At 46.3% G+C, this 20,360-nt stretch overlaps 1 protein-coding gene across 2 annotated transcripts in view; it reads right to left on the reverse strand.

Annotated features, from left to right (window-relative positions):
- The window catches only part of LOC139275981 (homeobox protein PKNOX1-like), a 159,336-nt gene that overhangs the window by 16,048 nt on the left and 122,928 nt on the right, over positions 1–20,360 (reverse strand). For both annotated transcript variants that reach the window (XM_070893268.1, XM_070893267.1), the window contains exons 7-8: positions 5,572–5,663; positions 499–630 (exon numbers count right to left, since the gene is read on the reverse strand). In XM_070893268.1, the coding sequence (XP_070749369.1) occupies positions 499–630; positions 5,572–5,663 (224 nt within the window). The remainder of the gene's footprint in view (positions 1–498; positions 631–5,571; positions 5,664–20,360) is intronic.

The raw sequence follows: 20,360 nt of genomic DNA on the forward strand, positions 1-20,360 counted from the left end.
TACATGACACAGAGAATTAATGCCAATAATTTGGGTAAATATCGTCCGTCACACAAATCTCAGTATCGAGCTAGTTTTGAGCAGACTCATTATGGAGCCGCATAATGCAATCTTGGCTTCCCTTTTTCTATGAATTTATGTCAAAGTGCTCCCAAGTTACAGTAGCCCAGTGCTGAACAAGAACCAATTTCACTGCCAAGTGTCAGATTCAGTGCAAAATGTCTGAGACAGCAGCAAAACACACGATTAAGCAGTAGAATCTTCACCCAGTTAAGCATGTGACTGTCCACAATTAGACATGCTGCTGAAAATGTTCATCATATGAGCAGCTCGATGATATAAAATGTGACACCAGCCAACAAAAAAAATCAAGTGAGCACAGAAAATAAAAAACAGATTCTGTCTGAATGAGCGGAACAAATCCAACACAGGCGACTGATTAATGTGCCCTCTCACAGCTGTCACCTCGAGCTAAACAGTCGGACTTGTGATACTCACCGCAATGTGCTGAAACAGCCACGACCTCATGATATTAGTAGCTTGCTTTGGCAAGACTCCACGTTTATTTTTTGGAGAATTCTCATTGTCTTGATGCAAGACATTCACATCTTGATTTAATTGGAACTGAAGCTGATTAAAAACAAGCATTTTGTGTCAAAGTGCCATCAATATATCCAATAGTTACACATACATATTTAAACAACCCATTGGTTTGAATGGCCTTTAGTGGAAAGGAGAAGTGTGTTACATTGTCATTTAATCTGGTTATGTATAAGGAACAATATAATCTATATTAACGACTTGGATGAAGGGACCGAGTGTAACGTAGCCAAGTTTGCTGACGATACAAAGATGGGAGGAAAAGCAATGTGTGAGGAGGACACAAAAAACTTGCAAAAGGACATAAACAGGCTAAGTGAGTGGGCAAAAATTTGGCAGATGGAGTATAATGTTGGAAAGTTTGAGGTCATGCACTTCAGCAGAAAAAAAAATCGAAGAGCAAGTAATTATTTAAATGGGGAAAGATTGCAAAGTGCTGCAGTACAGCGGGACCTGGGGGTACTTGTGCATGAAACACAAAAGGATAGTATGCAGGTACAGCAAGTGATCAGGAGGGCCAATGGAATCTTGGCCTTTATTGCAAAGGGGATGGACTATACAAGCAGGGAAGTTTTGCTACAGTTGTACAGGGTATTGGTGAGGCCACATCTGGAATATTGGGTGCAGTTTTGGTTTCCATATTTACGAAAGGATATACTTGCTTTGGAGGCAGTTCAGAGAAGGTTCACTCGGTTGATTCCAGAGATGAGGGGGTTGTCTTCTGAGGAAAGGTTGAAAAGGTTGGGCCTCTACTCATTGGAATTCAGGTGATCTTATCGAAACGTATAAGATTATGAGGGGGCTCGACAAGGTGGATGCAGAGAGGATGTTTCCACTGATAGGGGAGACTAGAACTAGGGGGCATAATCTTAGAATAAGTGGCCACCCATTTAAAACTGAGATGAGGAGAAATTTCTTCTCTCAGAGGGTTGTAAATCTGTGGAATTCGCTACCTCAAAGAGCTGTGGAAGCTGGGACATTGAATGGATTTAAGACAGAAATAGATTGTTTCTTAATCAATAAGGGGATAAGGGGTTATGGGGAGCGGGCAGGGAAGTGGAGCTGAGTCCATGATCAGATCAGCCATGATCTTATTGAATGGCGGAGCAGGCTCGAGGGGCCGTATGGACTACTCCTGTTCCTATTTCTTATGTTCTAGGAGCAATTGCAATTTGACGAGGTTTCCCACACACTGAGATGCGGGGTGGGGAGGAATGGAGTGCTTGGAGGGGGGGGGGGCGAGGGATGGAGTGCTAGGGGCGGGGGAGGGGGAGACAGAGTGCTCGGGGGGAGGGGGAAGAGAGAGCTCGGGCGAGGGGGGGATTGAGTGCTCGGGCTGCGGGGGGGCGGGGGGGAAAGAGAGAGCTCAGGCGAGGGGGGTGGGGGTGAGAATGGAGTGCTCGGGCTGGGGGGGGGGGGGGGAAAGAGAGAGAGCTCAGGCGAGGGAGGTGGGGGGGGGAACGGAGTGCTCGGGTTGGGTGTGGGGGAGGAGACAGAATGGTCGGTCTGTGGGGGGGGGCACAGGAGGGAATGGCGGAGATGACTGTGGAGGGATTTAAAGGCGAGTACTTTGGATTTGGAATCCAATGCATTGGGGACAGAGGGTCCAGAGTAGGAAACTGCGGACAAATGAAGTGCATAAGCCAGCAGGCTCCAGCATCACAGTTACATTTTGATTGTGCCGCAGGAAAGTCAGGAGCAAATGTAAATTGCAGCAGGATTGGCTTTGCTGTTGTGGTAAATGACAGGAAAAATGTTAAATCCAAGGAAGAGACATATAAATTGGCCAGAAAAAGCAGCAAACCTGAGGACTGGGAGAAATTTAGAATTCAGCAGAGGAGAACAAAGGGTTTAATTAGGAGGAGGGAAATAGAGTATGAGAGGAAGCTTGCTGGGAACATAAAAACTGACTGCAAAAGCTTCTATAGATATGTGAAGAGAAAAAGATTAGTGAAGACAAACGTAGGTCCCTTGCAGTCAGATTCAGGTGAATTTATAATGGGGAACAAAGAAATGGCAGACCAATTGAACAAATACTTTGGTTCTGTCTTCACAAAGGAAGGCACAAATAACCTTCCGGAAGTACGAGGGAACCGAGGGTTTAGCGAAAAGGAGGAACTGAAGGAAATCCTTATTAGTCAGGAAATTGTGTTAGGGAAATTGATGGGATTGAAGGCCAATAAATGCCCACGGCCTGATAGTCTGCATCCCAGAGTACTTAAGGAAGTGGCCCTAGAAATAGTGGATGCATTGGTGATTATTTTCCAACAGTTTATTGACTCTGGATCAGTTCCTATGGACTGGAGGGTAGCTAATATAACACCACTTTTTAAAAAAGGAGGCAGATAGAAAACAGGGAATTATAGACCAGCTAGCCTGACATCAGTAGTGGGGAAAATGTTGGAATCAATTATGAAAGATGAAATAGCTGCGCATTTGGAAAGCAGTGACAGGATCGGTCCAAGTCAGCATGGACTTATGAAAGCAAATCATGCTTGACAAATCTTCTAGAATTTTTTGAGGATGTAACTCGTAGAGTGGACAAGGAAGAACCAGTGGATGTGGTGTATTTGGACTTTCAAAAGGCTTTTGACAAGGTCCCACACAAGAGATTGGCGTGCAAAAATTAAAGCAAATGATATTGGGGGTAATGTAATGACGTGGATGGAAAACTAGTTGGCAGACAGGAAGCAGAGAATCGGGATAAACGGGTCCTTCTCAGAATGGCAGGCAGTGACGAGTGGAGTGCCGCAGGGCTCAGTGTTGGGACTCCAGCTATTTACAATATACATCAATGATTTAGATGAAGGAATTGAGTGTAATATCTCCAAGTTTGCAGACGACACTAAGCTGGGTGGCGGTGTGAGCTGCGAGGAGGATGCTAAGAGGCTGCAGGGTGACTTGGACAGGTTAGGTGAGTGGGAAAATGCATGGCAGATGCAGCATAATGCGGATAAATGTGAGGTTATCCACTTTGGTGGCAAAAACATGAAGGCAGAATATTATCTGAATGGCAGCAGATTAGGAAAAGGGGAGGTGCAACAAGACCTGGGTGTAATGGTACATCAGTCATTGAAAGTTGGCATGCAGGTACAGCAGGCGGTGAAGGCGGCAAATGGCTCGTTGGTCTTCATAGCTAGGGGATTTGAGTATAGGAGCAGGGAGGTCTTAATGCAGTTATGCAGAGCCTTGGTGAGGCCTTACCTGGAATATTGTGTTCAGTTTTGGTCTCCTAATCTGAGGAAGGACATTCTTGCTATTGAAGGAGTGCAGCGAAGGTTCACCAGACTGATTCCTGGGATGGCTAGACTGACATATGAGGAGAGGCTGGATCGACTGGGCCTTTATACATTGGAGTTTAGAAGAATGAGAGGGGATCTCATAGAAACATATAAAATTCTGACGGGACTGGACAGGTTAGGTTAGATGCAGGAAGAATGTTCCCGATGTTGGGGAAGTCCAGAACCAGGGGACACAGTCTAAGGATAAGGGGTAAGCCATTTAGGGCTGAGATGAGGAGAAACTTCTTCACTCGGAGAGTTGTTAACCTGTGGAATTCCCTACCACAGAGAGTTGTTGATGCCAGTTCATTAGATATATTCAAGAGGGAGTTAGATATGGCCCTGATGGCTAAAGGGATCAAGGGGTATGGAGAGAAAGCAGGAAAGGGGTACTGAGGTGAATGATCAGCCATGATCTTACTGAATGGTGGTGCAGGCTTGAAGGGCCAAATGGCCTACTCCTGCACCTATTTTCTATGTTTCTATGTGAGAATGGCACTGGGGCCCACATGCAAGTGGGACCTTGCAGCAGGAGAGGGGCTGGGACTGGAAGGCAACCTGTCGCGTTCCTCTTTGCATCGTGTGGCCAATCTATGGCATTGACTTTTATATGGCTCAGTGGATGTGAAAACCCAGGGATCTTTTAAGAAACAACGAGTGCTGCAATGGGGAAGTTCAGGATATTTGAGGATGGGTAAAATAGGACGTGCAAATGTCCTTCCTGTCTTGCAAACAGAAAAAAGCTGAAATCTGGTGGAATGTGGATGTGGGGGAGATTATTGCCATCTTCCTCACAGATACAGATCGATTCCAGCATCTTGTTTTAAACAGTAAACCTCTGGATACTTCAACAGTTTGCTCAGTGACAATGGTGTGACTTGCACAAGCTGTTGCCTGATCAGAGAATCAGGTCACAGCACTGCACGTCATCACAGGGATCCCCGTACAGGCCATGCTGGGCACCCACTCCTGCTCGTGTAACTCTGCATTTAGGGTAATGTGCCATCATCATAGGATGATAGGCAGAGGAGGCCATTCAGCCCCTCGACACTGTTCCACTATTAAATTAAGATCATGGCTGACCCACACCTCAACTCCAGTTTCCCGCCATTGCTCCATATCCCTGGATACCCTTACCCAACAAAAAATATAGCCAGCCTGTGCCCTGCCACAGTGCACTCTGGGTATTGGTTCAACCAGCCTGTGCCCTGCCACGGTGCATTCTGGGTATTGGTGCAACCAGCCTATGCCCTGCCACGGTGCATTCTGGGTATTGGTGGAATCAGCCTGTGCCCTGCCACGGTGCATTCTGGGTATTGGTGCAACCAGCCTGTGCCCTGCCACGGTGCATTCTGGGTATTGGTGGAACCAGGCCTGTGCCCTGCCACGGTGCATTCTGGGTATTGGTGGAACCAGGCCTGTGACCTGCCACGGTGCATTCTGGGTATTGGTGGAACCAGGCCTGTGCCCTGCCACGTGCTGTGAAAAAAATCTTTCTAGTCAATTCTATCTGATATTTACTGTTTTTGTTCTCGAGCCAGAGTTCTACGTGGTTAACATTCTTAAAAACTGAATTGTCACAAAGCCATATAATTACCATTACATAATCTCTACACGTTGCTTAGCGACACTGTTGCTCATGAACTGCTCCTGCTCATTATTCTATATCTAAAAGGAACTATAAACCCACCTGTGCATTCTGGATACGTATTGTACCATGTGTTTGTGCCACTACCTGGCCTTGAGGGGTAACCACGGTAACAGGCTGATAAGCTGCCCCACCTATTGAATGAAGGGGAGAGAGTTAGTAAGTCCCCAATACCTTGCAGTTATGCACAATTCAACCTTACTTTACAAAATCTTTAGCAGCACAAAATGTTAGGTACACGATCAACCCAAAACTCCAGGTTGTTCAATATTAGAAACAGGAGTCAGTGTGAACAGACTAAAAGTGCATCGAAAGACCGAACCTCCTACAGACAAACCCTTCAATATAGAAGCAACAATCGGGGAGCTTGGGAGGCCAGGAGGAAGCACTCCTGCTCGTCCTGGCCCACAAGGAGTGGGCTCCCTAGGGAGTGCGTTCCCCAAGGCTGTCCTCAGGTCCGGGAACTTGGCCAGCTTAAATCCCAGGCTTCCAGTTTACGTAACTTTGTCCCACCTCGGGTAAAACCCAGAAACTAGCGTGTTGGAGACGGCTTCCCAACACGCCTCGGATTTTGGGCAACTTAACCCCTCCCCCATGTTCAAATTCCCACCAAGAGACAAGGAGTCTTCATGGGCCCCAGTCTGTGCTCGGAATAGTTGGGAATACGGGAGGATCCCGGTGGTACACAGATCATAAGAAAAGGATGAGAAAGGCACTTGTCCCACCAATCTCCTCCCGCCAAGATCCAAGCAGTCCAATTATTTTGAATCACCCTAATGCTTCTCTACTGCCCATCCCACCCATGCTCAGCCCATCCCTGTCCATCCCATCCTATCCCTGCCCATCCCATCCCTGCCCTGCCCAACACTGTCCTGTACTGCCCAACACTGCCCTACCCTGCCTAATCCTGCCCTGCCCTGTACCGCCCAACCTAACCCTGCCCTGCCCGACAGATTATTCCAAAAATGTAACATGCTTGCTTGCCTCATGTACCTGTTGTGATTTTACTCTTCACTGGTGCAAGTTACTGGATCTGGTGATGGAAAGTCAGATGTGCTGTTTAACAAGGGCAAGAGCGGAACACAGTGTGTCAGCCTGCTGCAGCTATCTGCAGCAGTCTGGCCCGTCTCTATTCAGGTATCTCACTGTTGCTGCTGTCTATACAGGACATACTGTGCTTAGTATATTATACACTTTCAGCTTCTGCCTAGGAGCAATCAGCATGAAGCAACTGCTCTTCTTCCTGCTTGCTAATCATTTCTTTGTACTGAAGGGTGCTGACCATGTGTTGATCCTATGGCATGGGTTGCGAGGTGGGAGTGTGGTTAAATGGAACGTTCTCTAATTGACAGGATGTGACAAGTGATGTCCCCCAGGGATTTGTACTGGGCCTCAGCTTTTCACCATGAATTTCCATCACTTGATAGAGAGTTGCATACTGAGGTTTGCAGATGACACTACTTTAGGAGGGACAGTGAGCTGTGTAGATGGCAGCAGGAAGTTACAAAGGGATATAGGCAGATTAAATGAGTGGGTAAAACTGCACATGGACTTCAATGTGGGCAAATGTAAGGCAGTCCATTCTAGATTCACAAAATCTCACAGCACAGAAGGAGGCCATTAGCCTGACGTGTCTGTGCCAGCTGTTTGAAAGAGCTGTCCAATTAGTCCCACAGCCCAATTTTTTTCCCCATAACCCTGCAAATTAGTCCTCTTCAAGTATATGTCCAATTGCCTTTTGAAAGTTCCTACAGAATCTGCTTCCACAACAGTAAGAATACAGCGCCTTTAACAGTGAAACGTCCCAGGAGCAATGTAAAACTAAACACGACACAGAGCCACATAAGGAGATAGTAAGGCAGATGAACCATTTCCGAGAATGGTACCAGGGATGAGGTATCTTCAGTTATGTGGATAGATTGGAGAAGCAGGTGTTATTCGCCTTAGAGCAGAGAAGGTTAAGAGGAGATTTGACAAAGGTGCTCAACATCATGAAAGGTTTTGATAGAGTAACTAAGGAGAAAGTGTTTCCAGTGGTGGAAGGGTCGGTAACCAGAGGGCACAGATTGACGGTGATTGGCCAAAGAACCAGAGGGGAGAGGAGGGGGAGTTTTTACGCAGCAAACGCGCTGCCTGAAAGAGCTGTGGGAGCAGATTCAATAGTCATTCAAAATAGAATTGGATAAATTCTTGATGAGAATAAATTTGCAGGGCTGTGGGGAAAGAGCAGGGGAGTGGGATTAATTGGGTTGCTTTACCAAAGTCCAGTGCAGGCACGATGGGTCTAATCATCATAGGCAGTCCCTCGAAATCGAGGAAGACTTGCTTCCACTCTAAAAATGAACAGTCCAATACGAGAATTGCAGTCTCTGTCACAGGTGGGACAGACAGTGGTTGGGGAGAGGGATGGAATCAGTGGCTAGGGAACAGAATTTGTGGAGGGGACCGACAACAATGGCTTCGGTCTTCCCGATATTCAATTGGAGGAAATTTCTGCACATCTGGTACTGAATGTTGGACAAACAGTCTGACAAGTTAGTGACAGTAGAGGGGCCGAGAGAAGTGGTGGTGAAGTAGAGCTGGGTGTCTTAGCGTACATGTGGAAACTGATGCTGTGTTTCTGGATGATATCGCCAAGGGACAACATGTAGATGAGAAATAGGAGAGAGCCAAGGATAGATCCTTGGGGGACACCAGAGGTAACGATGCGGGGGTGGGAAGAGAAGCCAGTGCAGGTGATTTTCTAGCTACGATTAGATAGATAAGAATGGAACCAGCGAGTGCAGTCCCACCCAGCTGGACGATGGTGGAGAGGCGCTGGAGGAGGATGGAGTGGTCAACTGTGTCAAAGGCTGTAGACAGGTTGAGAAGGACGAGGGATAGGTTACCTTTGTCACAGTCACAGAGGGTGTCATTTGTGACTTTGACAAGAGCTGTTTCAGTACTGTGGCAGGGACAGAAACCTGATTGACAGATACGAAGGAGAGGGGGACAGTACCCGAGGAGAACAAACCGTTAACGCCATCAGCTAACATGAAGCCAGGAAGGGAATTTGGGTGAGCAGTTTAGTGGGAATAGGGTTGAGGGAGCAGGAGGTGGGACTCATGGACAGGATGAGCTCAGAGAGGGCATGAGGGGAGATTGGTGAGAAACTAAAGATGTCAGGTCAGAGCTAGGGCATGGGGGAGCCTCAGAGGAAGTTTGGCCCGGTGGGCTAGGGGAAGGAAGGGAAGAGGCAGAGGAAGACGATCGGATGATTCTTGGTGACAAAGAAGTCCACGAGCTCCTCGCACTTGTTGTTGGAGGTAAGTGTGGAGGTGACAGGGGAGACATCGGTTTGCAGCAGAGAAAAGAAGCCAGGGTTATCTTTGCATTCCAGGATGATGGTGCTTTATCTGGTCCAGCCAGATCTGACGGTGAATGGCTGAACCATTCATTCATCTATTCAAGTCTGCAACTCTTGCACTTAAGCGAGCTGAGATGAGGGCCAGAGTGAGAGAAAGTACTGGTTTTAATGGGGACCAGGGTATCAAACACCATTCCCACATTACAACAGTGACCACCCCAAAAGTAAAGTGCTTTGATATGTCCGGTGGTCGTGAAAGGTGCTCTATTAATGTAAGTCTTTCTTTCTTTAAGGTGGTGGTGAGGGTGTGGTTGAGCAGATTTGTAGCTGCAGAAATATTGTGGTGAATGGAAGGCCAGAGGCTGGACTGTTAGTATGCTGAAAGTGCAGATGTAAGTAAATTGGTAGAGTTTTTTTCCCAGGGGCAGACACAGAAGGAAGTAGGATTGGGAGGGGGAAGGGGGATGTGGGTAGAGAGCAATACAAGGAAGTGATCAAAGATGGCCTTGCCTGTGATTGACACGATGGGATGGCCGTGAGTATGGGTTGGGGAGTTTACATGGAAGACGAGATTATGGGAAGATAGTAGGGCTGTTACATCAGAGGCGAGAGAGCATGATTAACTGAAATGGAGGATGAATTCACGGAGGATGCGAAGTCATTCGGTGCGGAGGCTGAGGGAGGAAAGCAGTGAAGACATCGCGTGGAGATGCTTGGTGTGACAGTAGGGTGGGCGGTTGTGAACGAGGATTTTAAATGAGAGGTGAGAGGGATGGAACAAGGCGAGATGCTCAAAGGATGAGAAGGTGCGAGAGGAGTTGGGGGGTGGCCCAAGGTGTTATTTGGTGACCAGAGTCCACTTTCCATATCTCGGGAGCCTATTATCAGCAAGGGCAGAAATCGACGACGAGGTTCAACACCGCCTCCAGTGCACCAGTGCAGCCTTGGCCGCTTGAGGAAGAGTGTTTGAAGATCAGGCCCTCAAATCTGCCACCAAGCTCAAGGGTTGTAGTAATACCCGCCCTCCTGTATTGCTCAGAGACATGGACCATGTACAGTAGACACGTAAAATCGCTGGAGAAATACCACCAACGATGTCTCCGCAAGATCCTGCAAATCCCCTGGGAGGATAGACTAATGTTAGCGTCCTCGACCAGGCCAACATCCCCAGCATCGAAGCACTGACCGCACTCGACCAGCTCTGCTGGGCAGGCCACATTGTCCGCATGCCAGACACGAGACTCCCAAAGAAAATTGCTCTACTCGGAACTCCTTCACGGCAAACGAGCCCCAGGTGGGCAGAGGAAATATTTCAAGACACCCTCAAAGCTTCCCTGATAAAATGCAACATCCACCGACACCTGGGAGTCCCTGGCCAAAGACCGCCCTAGGTGGAGGAGGTGCATCCGGGAGGGCGCTGAGCACCTCGAGTCTCGTCGCCGAGAGCATGCAGAAAACAGACGCAGGCAGCGGAAGGAGCATGCGGCAAACCAGTCCTACCCTCCTTTTCCTTCAACGATTGTCTGTCCCACCTGTGACAGAGACTGTGGTTCCCGTATTGGACTGTTCAGTCACCTAAGAACTCACTTTTAGAGTGGAAGCAGGTCTTCATCATCATCATAGGCAGTCCTTTGAAATCGAGGATGATATTTGGTGACCAGAGTCACCGCAATGGTCTGGGCGGGGCAACATAAGAAATAGGAACAGGAGTAGGCCATTTGACCCCTCGAGCCTGCTCCGCCATTTAATAAGATCATGGCTGATCTGATCATGGACTCAGCTCCACTTCCCTGCCCGCTCCCCATAACCCTTTACTCCCTTATCGCTCAAAAATCTGTCTATCTCCGCCTTAAATATATTCAATGACCCAGTCTCCACAGCTCTCTGGGACAGAGAATTCCACAGATTTACAACCCTCAGAGAAGAAATTTCTCCTCATCTCAAATTGGCAGCCCCTCATTTTAAGACTATGTCCCCTAGTTTTAGTTTCCCCCATGAGTGGAAATATCATAGAAACATAGATAATAGCAGCAGTAGGCCATTCGGTCCCTCGAGTCGGTTCACTACCCTATGAGTGAAAAAATTTCTCCTCATCTCAGTCCTAAATTTCCTACCCCGTATCCTGAGACTGTGACCCCTTGTTCTAGACTTCCCAGCCAAAGGAAACATCCCCCCGGCATCCAGTCTATCCAACCCAGTCATAATTTTATACGTTTCAATGAGATCCCCTCTCATTCTTCTAAACTCTAGTGAACACAGGCCCAGTCGACCCAATCTCTCCTGCCATCCCAGGAATCAGTCTGGTGAACCTTCGCTGCACTCCCTCTATGGCAAGTATATCCTTTCTTAGGTAAGAAGACCAAAACTGCACACAATACTCCAGGTGCGGTCTCACCAAGGCCCTGTATAACTGTAGTAAGACATCCTTGCTCCTGTAATCAAATCCTCTTGCAATGAAGGTCAACATACCATTTGCCTTCCTAACTGCTTGCTGTACCTGCATGTTTGCTTTCAATGACTGGTGTACAAGGACACCCAGGTCCCTCTGTACATCAACACTTCCCAAGCCATCACCATTTAAATAATACTTTGTCCTTATGTTTTTCCTACCAAAGTGGATAACTTCACATTTATCCACATTATACTGCATCTGCCATGTGTTTGCCCCCTCACTCACTCAACCTATCTAAATCGCCTTGCAGCGTCTTTGCATCCTCCTCACTACTCACAATCCCACCTAGTTTTGTGTCGTCAGCAAACTTAGAAATATTACATTTGGTTCCCTCATCCAAATCATTTATGTATATATATATATATATATATATACTGTGAATAGCTGGGCCCAAGCATTGATCCCTGTGGTACCTCACTAGTCACTGCCCGCCACCCCGAAAAAGACCAGTTTATTCCTTCTCTGTTTACTGTCAGCTAACCAATTTTCAATCCATGCCAATACATTACCCCCAATTCGATGTGCTTTAATTTTTCACACTAACCTCTTATGTGGGACTTAATCAAAGGCCTTCTGAAAATCCAAATACACTACATCCACTGGTTCTCGCTTATCTATTCAATCAGTTACATCCTCACAAAACTCCAGAAGGTTTGTCAAACCTGATTTTCCTTTCATAAATCCATGTTAACTTTGTTTAATCCTGTTGATAAGTGTGCTGTTATCTGGGAGAAATTTAGAATTCAGCAGAGGAGGACAAAGGGTTTAATTAAGAGGGGGAAAATAGAGTACGAGAAGAAGCTTGCCGGGAACATAAAAACTGACTGCAAACGCTTCTATAGATATGTGAAGAGAAAAAGATTAGTGAAGACAAACGTAGGTCCCTTGCAGTCGGATTCGGGTGACTTATAATGGGGAACAAAGAAATGGCAGACCAATTGAACAAATACTTTGGTTCTGTCTTCACGAAGGAAGACACAAATAACCTTTTGGAAGTACTAGGGGACAGAGGGTCGAATGAGAAGGAAGAACTGAAGGATATCCTTATTAGGCGGGAAATTGTGTTAGGGAAATTGATGGGATTGAAGGCCGATAAATCCCCGGGGCACGATAGTCTGCATCCCAGAGTACTTAAGGAAGTGGCCCTAGAAATATTGGATGCATTGGTGATCATTTTCCAACATTCTATCAATTCTGGATCAGTTCCTATGGACTGGAGGGTAGCTAATGTAACACCACTTTTTAAAAAGGGAGGGAGAGAGAAAACTGGTAATTATAGACCAGTTAGCCTGACATCAGTAGTGGGGAAAATGTTGGAATCAATTATTAAGGATGAAATAACAGCGCATTTGGAAAGCAGTGACAGGATCGATCCAAGTCAGCATCGATTTATGAAGGGGAAATCATGCTTGACAAATCTTCTGGAATTTTTTGAGGATGTAACTAGTAGAGTGGACAAGGGAGAACCAATGGATGTGGTGTATTTGGACTTTCAAAAGGCTTTTGAGAAGGTCGCACACAAGAGATTGGTGTGCAAAATCAAAGCGCATGGTATTGGGGGTAATATACTGACGTGGATAGAGAACTGGTTGGCAGACAGGAAGCAGAGAGTCAGGATAAACGGGTCCTTTTCAGAATGGCAAGGCAGTGACTCGTGGAGTGCCGCAGGGCTCAGTGCTGGGACCCCAGCTCTTTACAATATACATCAATGATTTAGATGAAGGAATTGAGTGTAATATCTCCAAGTTTGCAGATGACACTAAACTGGGTGTGAGCTGTGAGGGGGACGCTAGGAGGCTGCAGGGCGACTTGGACAGATTAGCTGAGTGGGCAAATGCATGGCAGATGCAGTATAATGTGGATAAATGTAAGGTTATCCACTTTGGGGGCAAAAACGCGAAGACAGAATATTATCTGAATGGCGGCAGATTAGGAAAAGGGAAGATGCAACGAGAACTGGATGTCATGGTTCATCAGTCATTGAAAGTTGGCATACAGGTACAGCAGGCGGTGAAGGCGGCAAATGGTATGTTGGCCTTCATAGCTAGGGGATTTGAGTATAGGTGCAGGGAGGTCTTACTGCAGTTGTACAGGGCCTTGGTGAGGCCTCACCTGGAATATTGTGTGCAGTTTTGGTCTCCTAATCTGAGGAAGGACATTCTTGCTATTGAGGGAGTGCAGCGAAGGTTCACCAGACTGATTCCCGGGATGGCAGGACTGACATATGAGGAGAGACTGGATCAACTGGGCCTTTATACATTGGAGTTTAGAAGGATGAGGGGGATCTCATAGAAACGTATAAGATTCTGACAGGACGGGACAGGTTAGATGCAGGAAGAATGTTCCCGATGTTGGGGAAGTCCAGAACCAGGGGTCACAGTCGTAGGATAAGGGGCAGGGCATTTAGGACTGAGATGAGGAGAAACTTCTTAATTCAGAGAGTTGTTAACCTGTGGAATTCCCTGCGCAGAGAGCAGTTGATGCCAGTTCATTGGATATATTCAAGAGGGAGTTAGATATGGCCCTTACTGCTAAAGGGATCAAGGAGTATGGAGAGAAAGCAGGAAAGGGGTACTGAAGGAATGATCAGCCATGATCTTATTGAATGGTGGTGCAGGCTCGAAGGGCCGAATGGCCTACACCTGCACCTATTTTCTATGTTTCTATAGACTCTAGCATTTTCCTACTACTGATGTCAGGCTAACCGGTCTGTAGTTCCCTGTTTTCTCTCTCCCTCCTTTTTTAAATAAGGGGTTACATTTGCCACCCTCCAATCTGCAGGAACTGTTATTATAATCTATAGAATTTTGGAAGATGACAACCAATGCATCTACTATTTCCATGGCTACCTATTTTAGTACTCTGGGATGTAGATCATCAGGCCCTGGGGATTTATCGGCCTTCAGTCCCATTAGTTTCTCCAGCACTATTTTCTTACTAATTATCATTTCCTTTAATTCCTATTGCTCACTAGACCCTTGGTTCCCTAGCATTTCTGGGTCGTTATTTGTGTCCTCTTCCGTAAAGACAGAACCAAAGTATTTATTTAATTGTTCTGCCATTTCCTTGTTCCCCATTACAAATTCTCTTGTTTCTGTCTGTAAAGGACCTACATTTGTTTTCACTAATCGTTTTCTTTTTACATACTTGTAGAAACTTTTGCAGTCGGTTTTTATGTTTCTTGCAAGTTTACTCTCATGCTCTATTTTTACCCTCTTAATCAATCTCGTGGTCCTTTTTTGCTGAATTCTAAACTGCTCCCAATCCTCAGGTTTGCTACATTTCTGGCAACTTTGTACAACTCCTCTTTGGATCTAATACTACCTTTAATTTCTTTTGTTAGCCATGGTTGGGCCACTTTTCCTTTTGCGTTTTTGCACCAGAAAGGAATGGAAACTGTTGCAATTCATGCATTCATTCCTTAAATATTAGCCATTGCCTATCCACCGTCATGCCTTTTAATGAATCTTCCCAATCTATCATAGCCAATTCATTCCTCATACCTTCGGAGTTTCCTTTGTTTAGATTTAGGACCCTAGTTTCGGATTGGACTACTTCACTTTCCATCTTAATAAGAAATTCAGTCATGTTATGGTCACTCTTCCCTGAAGGACCCCGCACAACAAGACTATTAATTAACCCCTTCTCATTACACAATACTCAATCTAGGATAGCCTGTTCCCTAGTAGGCTCCTCAACATACTGGTCTAAAAAAAACATCTCCTACACACTCCAAAATTCATCTGCCACAGTATTATAACTAATTTGGTTTGGCCAGTCTATATGTAGATTAAAGTTACTTACAATTACTGTAGTACCCTTGTTACATGCATCTCTTAATTTCCTATTTGATGCCGAGCCCTACATTACCACTACTGTTTGGAGGCCTTTAGACAACTCCCACCAATGTTTTCTGCCCCTTGGTGCTCCTTAGCTCCACCCAGACTGATTTTACATCTTGATTTTCTGAGCTAATATCCTTTCTCACTATTGCTCTGATTTCATCCTTTACTAACAACGTCACACCACCTCCTCTTCCTAAATATCGAATATCCTTGGATATTCAGTTCCCAACCCTGGTCACCCTGCAACAATGTCTCCGTAATTGCAACTATATCGTACCCATTTACATCTATTTGCGCTGTTAATTCATCTACCTTATTACAGATGCTTCGTGCATTCAGAAACAATACTTTTAAATTAAATTTGCCTTTTTAACATTATTAGACATCTTAACATTATTTTGTACTATAGCCCTATTTGTCTTATCGCTATTTTTTCTTACTTGGACTCTATTTGTTAGTGCACTCTTTTGTTTGTATGCTCTGTCCCTTCCTGACATAATCTGGTTATCCTGACCACAATCACCTTCCTGCATTGCTTCCTTTTCTTTTCTCTTTAGCATTCGAGATTTCTCTCCACTGGGAACCCTCCCCCTGCTTCCCCCGCCCACCCACTTATTTAGTTTAAAGCCCTGTCTACATCCTCTATGCAACCACCTTGTCGAGACCCCTCATTATCTTATATGTTTCAATAAGACACCTCTCATTCTTCTGAACTCCAATGAGTAGAGGCCCAACCTACTCAACCTATCTTCATAAGTCAACCCCCCTCACCTCTGGAATCAACCTGGTGAACCTTCTCTGAACAACCTCCATGCAAGTATATCCTTCCTTAAATACGGAGACCAAAACTGTACATAGTACTCCAGGTGTGGCCTTATCAATACCCTGTATAGTTGTAGCAGGACTTCTCTGCTTTTATACTCTATCCCCCTTGCAATAAAGGCCAACATTCCATTTGCCTTCCTGATCACTTGCTGTACCTGCATACTAACTTTTTGTGTTTCATGCACAAGGAGCCCCAGGTCTCTCTGTACTGCAGCACTTGGCAATTTTTCTCCATTTAAATTAGAATTTGCTTTTCTATTATTTCTGCCAAAGTGGATATCCTCACATTTTCCCACATTATACTCCATCTGCCAAATTTTTGCCCATTCACTTAGCCTGTCTCTATCTCTTTGCAGATTTTTTGTGTCCTCTTCACAATTTGCTTTCCCACCCATCTTTGCATCATCAGCAAACTTGGCTACATTACACTCGGTCCCTTCATCCAAGTCATTAATATACATTGTAAATAGTTGAGGCCCCAGCACCGATCCCTGCGACACCCCACTAGTTACTGTTTGCCAACTGGAAATGACCCATTTATCTCGGCTCTCTGTTTTCTGTTAGTTAGCCAATCCTCTATCCATGCTAATATATTACCCCCAACCCTGTAAGCTTTTATCTTGTACAGTAACCTTTTATGTGGCACCTTATCGAATGCCTTCTGGAAATGCAAATACACCACATCCACTGGTTCCCCTTTATCCATCCTGCTCGTTACATCCTCAAAGAACTCCAGCAAATTTTTTCAAACTTGAATTTCCCTTTCATAAAACCATGCTGACTCTGCTTGATTAAATCATGCTTTTCCAAATGTCCTGCTATTGCTTCCTTAATAATGGACACCAGCATTTTCCCAACAACAGATGTTAGGCTAACCGATCTATAGTTTCCTGCTTTTTGTCTGTCTCCTTTTTTAAATAGGGCCATTACATTTGCGATTTTCCAATCTGCTGGGACCTCCCCAGAATCCAGGGAATGTTGGTAGATTACAACCAATGCATCGACAATCTCTGCAGCCACTTCTTATAGGACCCTAGGACGTAAGCCATCAGGACCAGGGGACTTGTCTGCCTTTAGTCCCATTATTTTACCAAGTACTACTTCTTTAGTGATAGTGATTGTATTTAGTTCCTCCCTTCCTATAGCACCCTGATTATCCACTTATGGGATGTTTTTAGTGTCTTCTACCGTGAAGACCGATACAAAATATTTGTTCAACATCTCTGCCATTTCCCTGTTCTCTATTATTAATTCCTCAGTCTCATCCTCCAGGGGACCAACATTTACTTTAGACACTCTTTTCCTTTTTATGTACCTGTAGAGGCAAATGTATAGCCAGGCAGAGAGGCTTCATTTAGGGGCAAGGTGTCAACAGCCCTCAGACAAGTTTCCATCAAGGCCATGATATCAATGCACTCATTCACAATAAGCTCATAAGGGCATTGTTCCTGGGATGTGGACGCTGCTGGCAAGGCCGGCATTTATTGCCCATCCCTAATTGCCCTTGTGAAGGTGGTGGTGAGCTGCCTTCTTGAACCGCTGCAGTCCGTGTGGTGAAGGTGCTTCCACAGTGCTGTTAGGGAAGGAGTTCCAGGATTTTGACCCGGCAACGCGGAAGGAACGGTGATATATTTCCAAGTGGGGATGGTGTGAGACTTGGAGGGGAACGTGGAGGTGATGGTGTTCCCATGCGCTTGCTATCCTTGTCCTTCTAGGTGGTAGAGGTCGCAGGTTTGGGAGGTGCTGCCGAAGAAGCCTTGGCGAGTTGCTGCAATGCATCTTTAGATGGCACACACTGCAGCCACGGTGCACCAGTGATGGAGGGAGTGAATGTTTCAGGTGGTGGATAGCGTGCCGAACAAGCGGGCTGATTTGTGTGCATGGTGTCGAGCTTCTTGAGTGTTGTTGGAGCTGCACTCATCCAGGCAAGTGGAGAGTATTCCATCACACTCCTGACTTGTGCCTTGTAGATGGTGGAAAGGCTTTGGGGAGTCAGGAGGCGAGACACTCACCGCAGAATACCCAGTCTCTGACCTGCTCTTGTTGCCACAGTGTTTATGTGGCTGGTCCAGTTAAGTTTCTGGTCAATGGTGACCTCCAGGATGTTGACGATGGAGGATTTGGTGATGGTAATGCCGTTGAATGTCAAGGAGCGGTGGTTAGACTCTTGCTTGTTGGAGATGGTCATTGCCTGGCACTTGTCTGGTGCAAATGTTACTTGCCACTTATCAGCCCAAGACTGAATGCTGTCCAGGTCTTGCTGCATGTGGGCATGGACTGCTCCATTATCTGAGTTGTTGTGAATGGAACTGAACACTGCAATCATCAGCGAACATCCCCACTTCTGACCTTATAATGGAGGGAAGGTCATTGATGAAGCAGCTGAAGATGGTTGGGCCTAGGACACTGCCCTGAGGAACTCCTGCAGTGATGTCCTGGGTCTGAGATGATGGAATTCCAACAACCACAACTATCTTCCTTTGTGCTAGGTATGACTCCAGCCAGTGGAGAGTTGCCAGAGTCCACTGGTAGGGGTGATGTGGACGGGAAGGAGTTTGGCAAGGTTAGCCCCCGCATGGACGCGCTGGGCGGGATGGTTGGTGAGAGAATAGGATGGGGCAGTTGGGGTTGCTGATCGCCTCGATGGGCCCTTCATAGGATGCTAAGAGAGGCACAGAAGAAAGTCATAGGTTTATTCAAGAGGGAGTCAAGCCTGGCACGACGGCTAGAGATTAGAAGATCGAGGAGTGCTTAAGGGTTGGGGTGGGGATTTGGGAGAGTACCCGAAGGGGGAGAAATGAAAGGAGAGATGATACCAGGAGAGAAGGGTCTAGGAGGGGTAGAGAGAAAAAAGTGGAAAAAGAAGTGATGGCTCGGGTCCGGAGCGGCAGCCGAAATGCGCATGCGAATGAACACAGCAAAACTCATGTTAGATAGACCTGCTTATACGTATATCCTGGTAGTAAACGGGGAATAGATAGAAGACAACAGGGAGAGTGCAGAATTAAAGTCAGTGGTCCTGTGGTGTGATAACGTTGATATAGGTAGGGTGGAGTCAGCATGGAGCATCGACGAACTGCTCTCCAAGTTCGGAGACAGGTCTGGCGGGCGTGTGAAGTCCAGAAGCTATTTGAAGGGTAGAGTATCAGAAGATGCCCGATGGAGGTATTTCTGTGGGAATCCGTCTTTCGGATGAGACATTAAACCTCTCAGATGGATGTAAAAGATCCCATGGCACGATTTCGAAGAAGAGCAAGGGAGTTATCCCTGGTGTCCTTGGCAATATTTATCCCTCAATCAACATCACTAAATACAGATGATCTGGTCATTATCACATTGCTGTGTGTGATAGCTTGATGTGTACATGTTGGCTGCTTGGTTCCCACATCACAACACTGACTGCACTCCAAAAGTACTTCATTGGCTGTAAAGCACTTTGAGAGGTCTGGTGGTCGTAAAAGGCGCTACATAAATGCAAGTCTTCCTTTCTTTTTTTTTGAATGAAGATCCAGGAAGTGCACAGAATGAGTTGTGGGGCAGAAAGGTGAAGACGAAGTGGGAGGTCACCATAAGATCCAGAGCGGCCCAGGAGAGTGAAACTCTGGTCATAAACCAGACAGGAGCTGAAGCTGATAAACGAGGAGAACCATCAGTCCAGCCTCAGCCCAGCGGGTAACAGCAGCGGTGGGGAAGGGCTGGAAGCAATGTTCCCTTTAAGCTGGGCATCCGCGCATCTCCCTGCAGCCGGCTCACCAGCTTTCAAATAGGAAAAACCACGCATACACGGTGGATGGAATGGGCACGTGCACACCTCCCCCCTCCCCCCCCCCCCCCGCCCCCCAAACAATGACAGGGAACGTTGACTGTGAGTTGATCAAAGTTACTGTAAACTTTAAGCAACTAAGCAGCAGATCATAGGCTCAGCAGTTGAGTCTTACAATGTTCAGAGGAGTCCAGGAATCTGGAATCCAACATTTCAGCAAAGTTGCAGTGCTCTCTGAGAAAAACAAAGAGCAAACGTGGTCGGGAATGGGCAGTGGGCCCAGGTGACTTTAAACAAGCAATTAACTTGTAGTTAAGGATAAAATACATCCACTATTAGAGCCAAGAGAGCTTGACCAGTGGGAGAGAGGCGATTGGGAGAGAAAGGGCAACGGATGGCAGCGGTCAGAGGTGCACAGTGAGGAGCTCCCTCGGGAGCCAGCTGCCCAGGAGCCATTTTGAGTCCAAACCACCACCACCACCCTTCTGGATCCAAGAAAGATAAATTGGAACATTTTCTTAATGGCGAGAGTCTCGGAGCTATGTAGGAGCAAAGGGATTTGGGAATCCAGGTACACGGATCACTAGATGTTCATGCCCA

The sequence above is a fragment of the Pristiophorus japonicus genome, chromosome 11 (assembly GCF_044704955.1).
Source record: "Pristiophorus japonicus isolate sPriJap1 chromosome 11, sPriJap1.hap1, whole genome shotgun sequence".
In the NCBI taxonomy this organism is placed as follows: Eukaryota; Metazoa; Chordata; class Chondrichthyes; family Pristiophoridae; genus Pristiophorus; species Pristiophorus japonicus.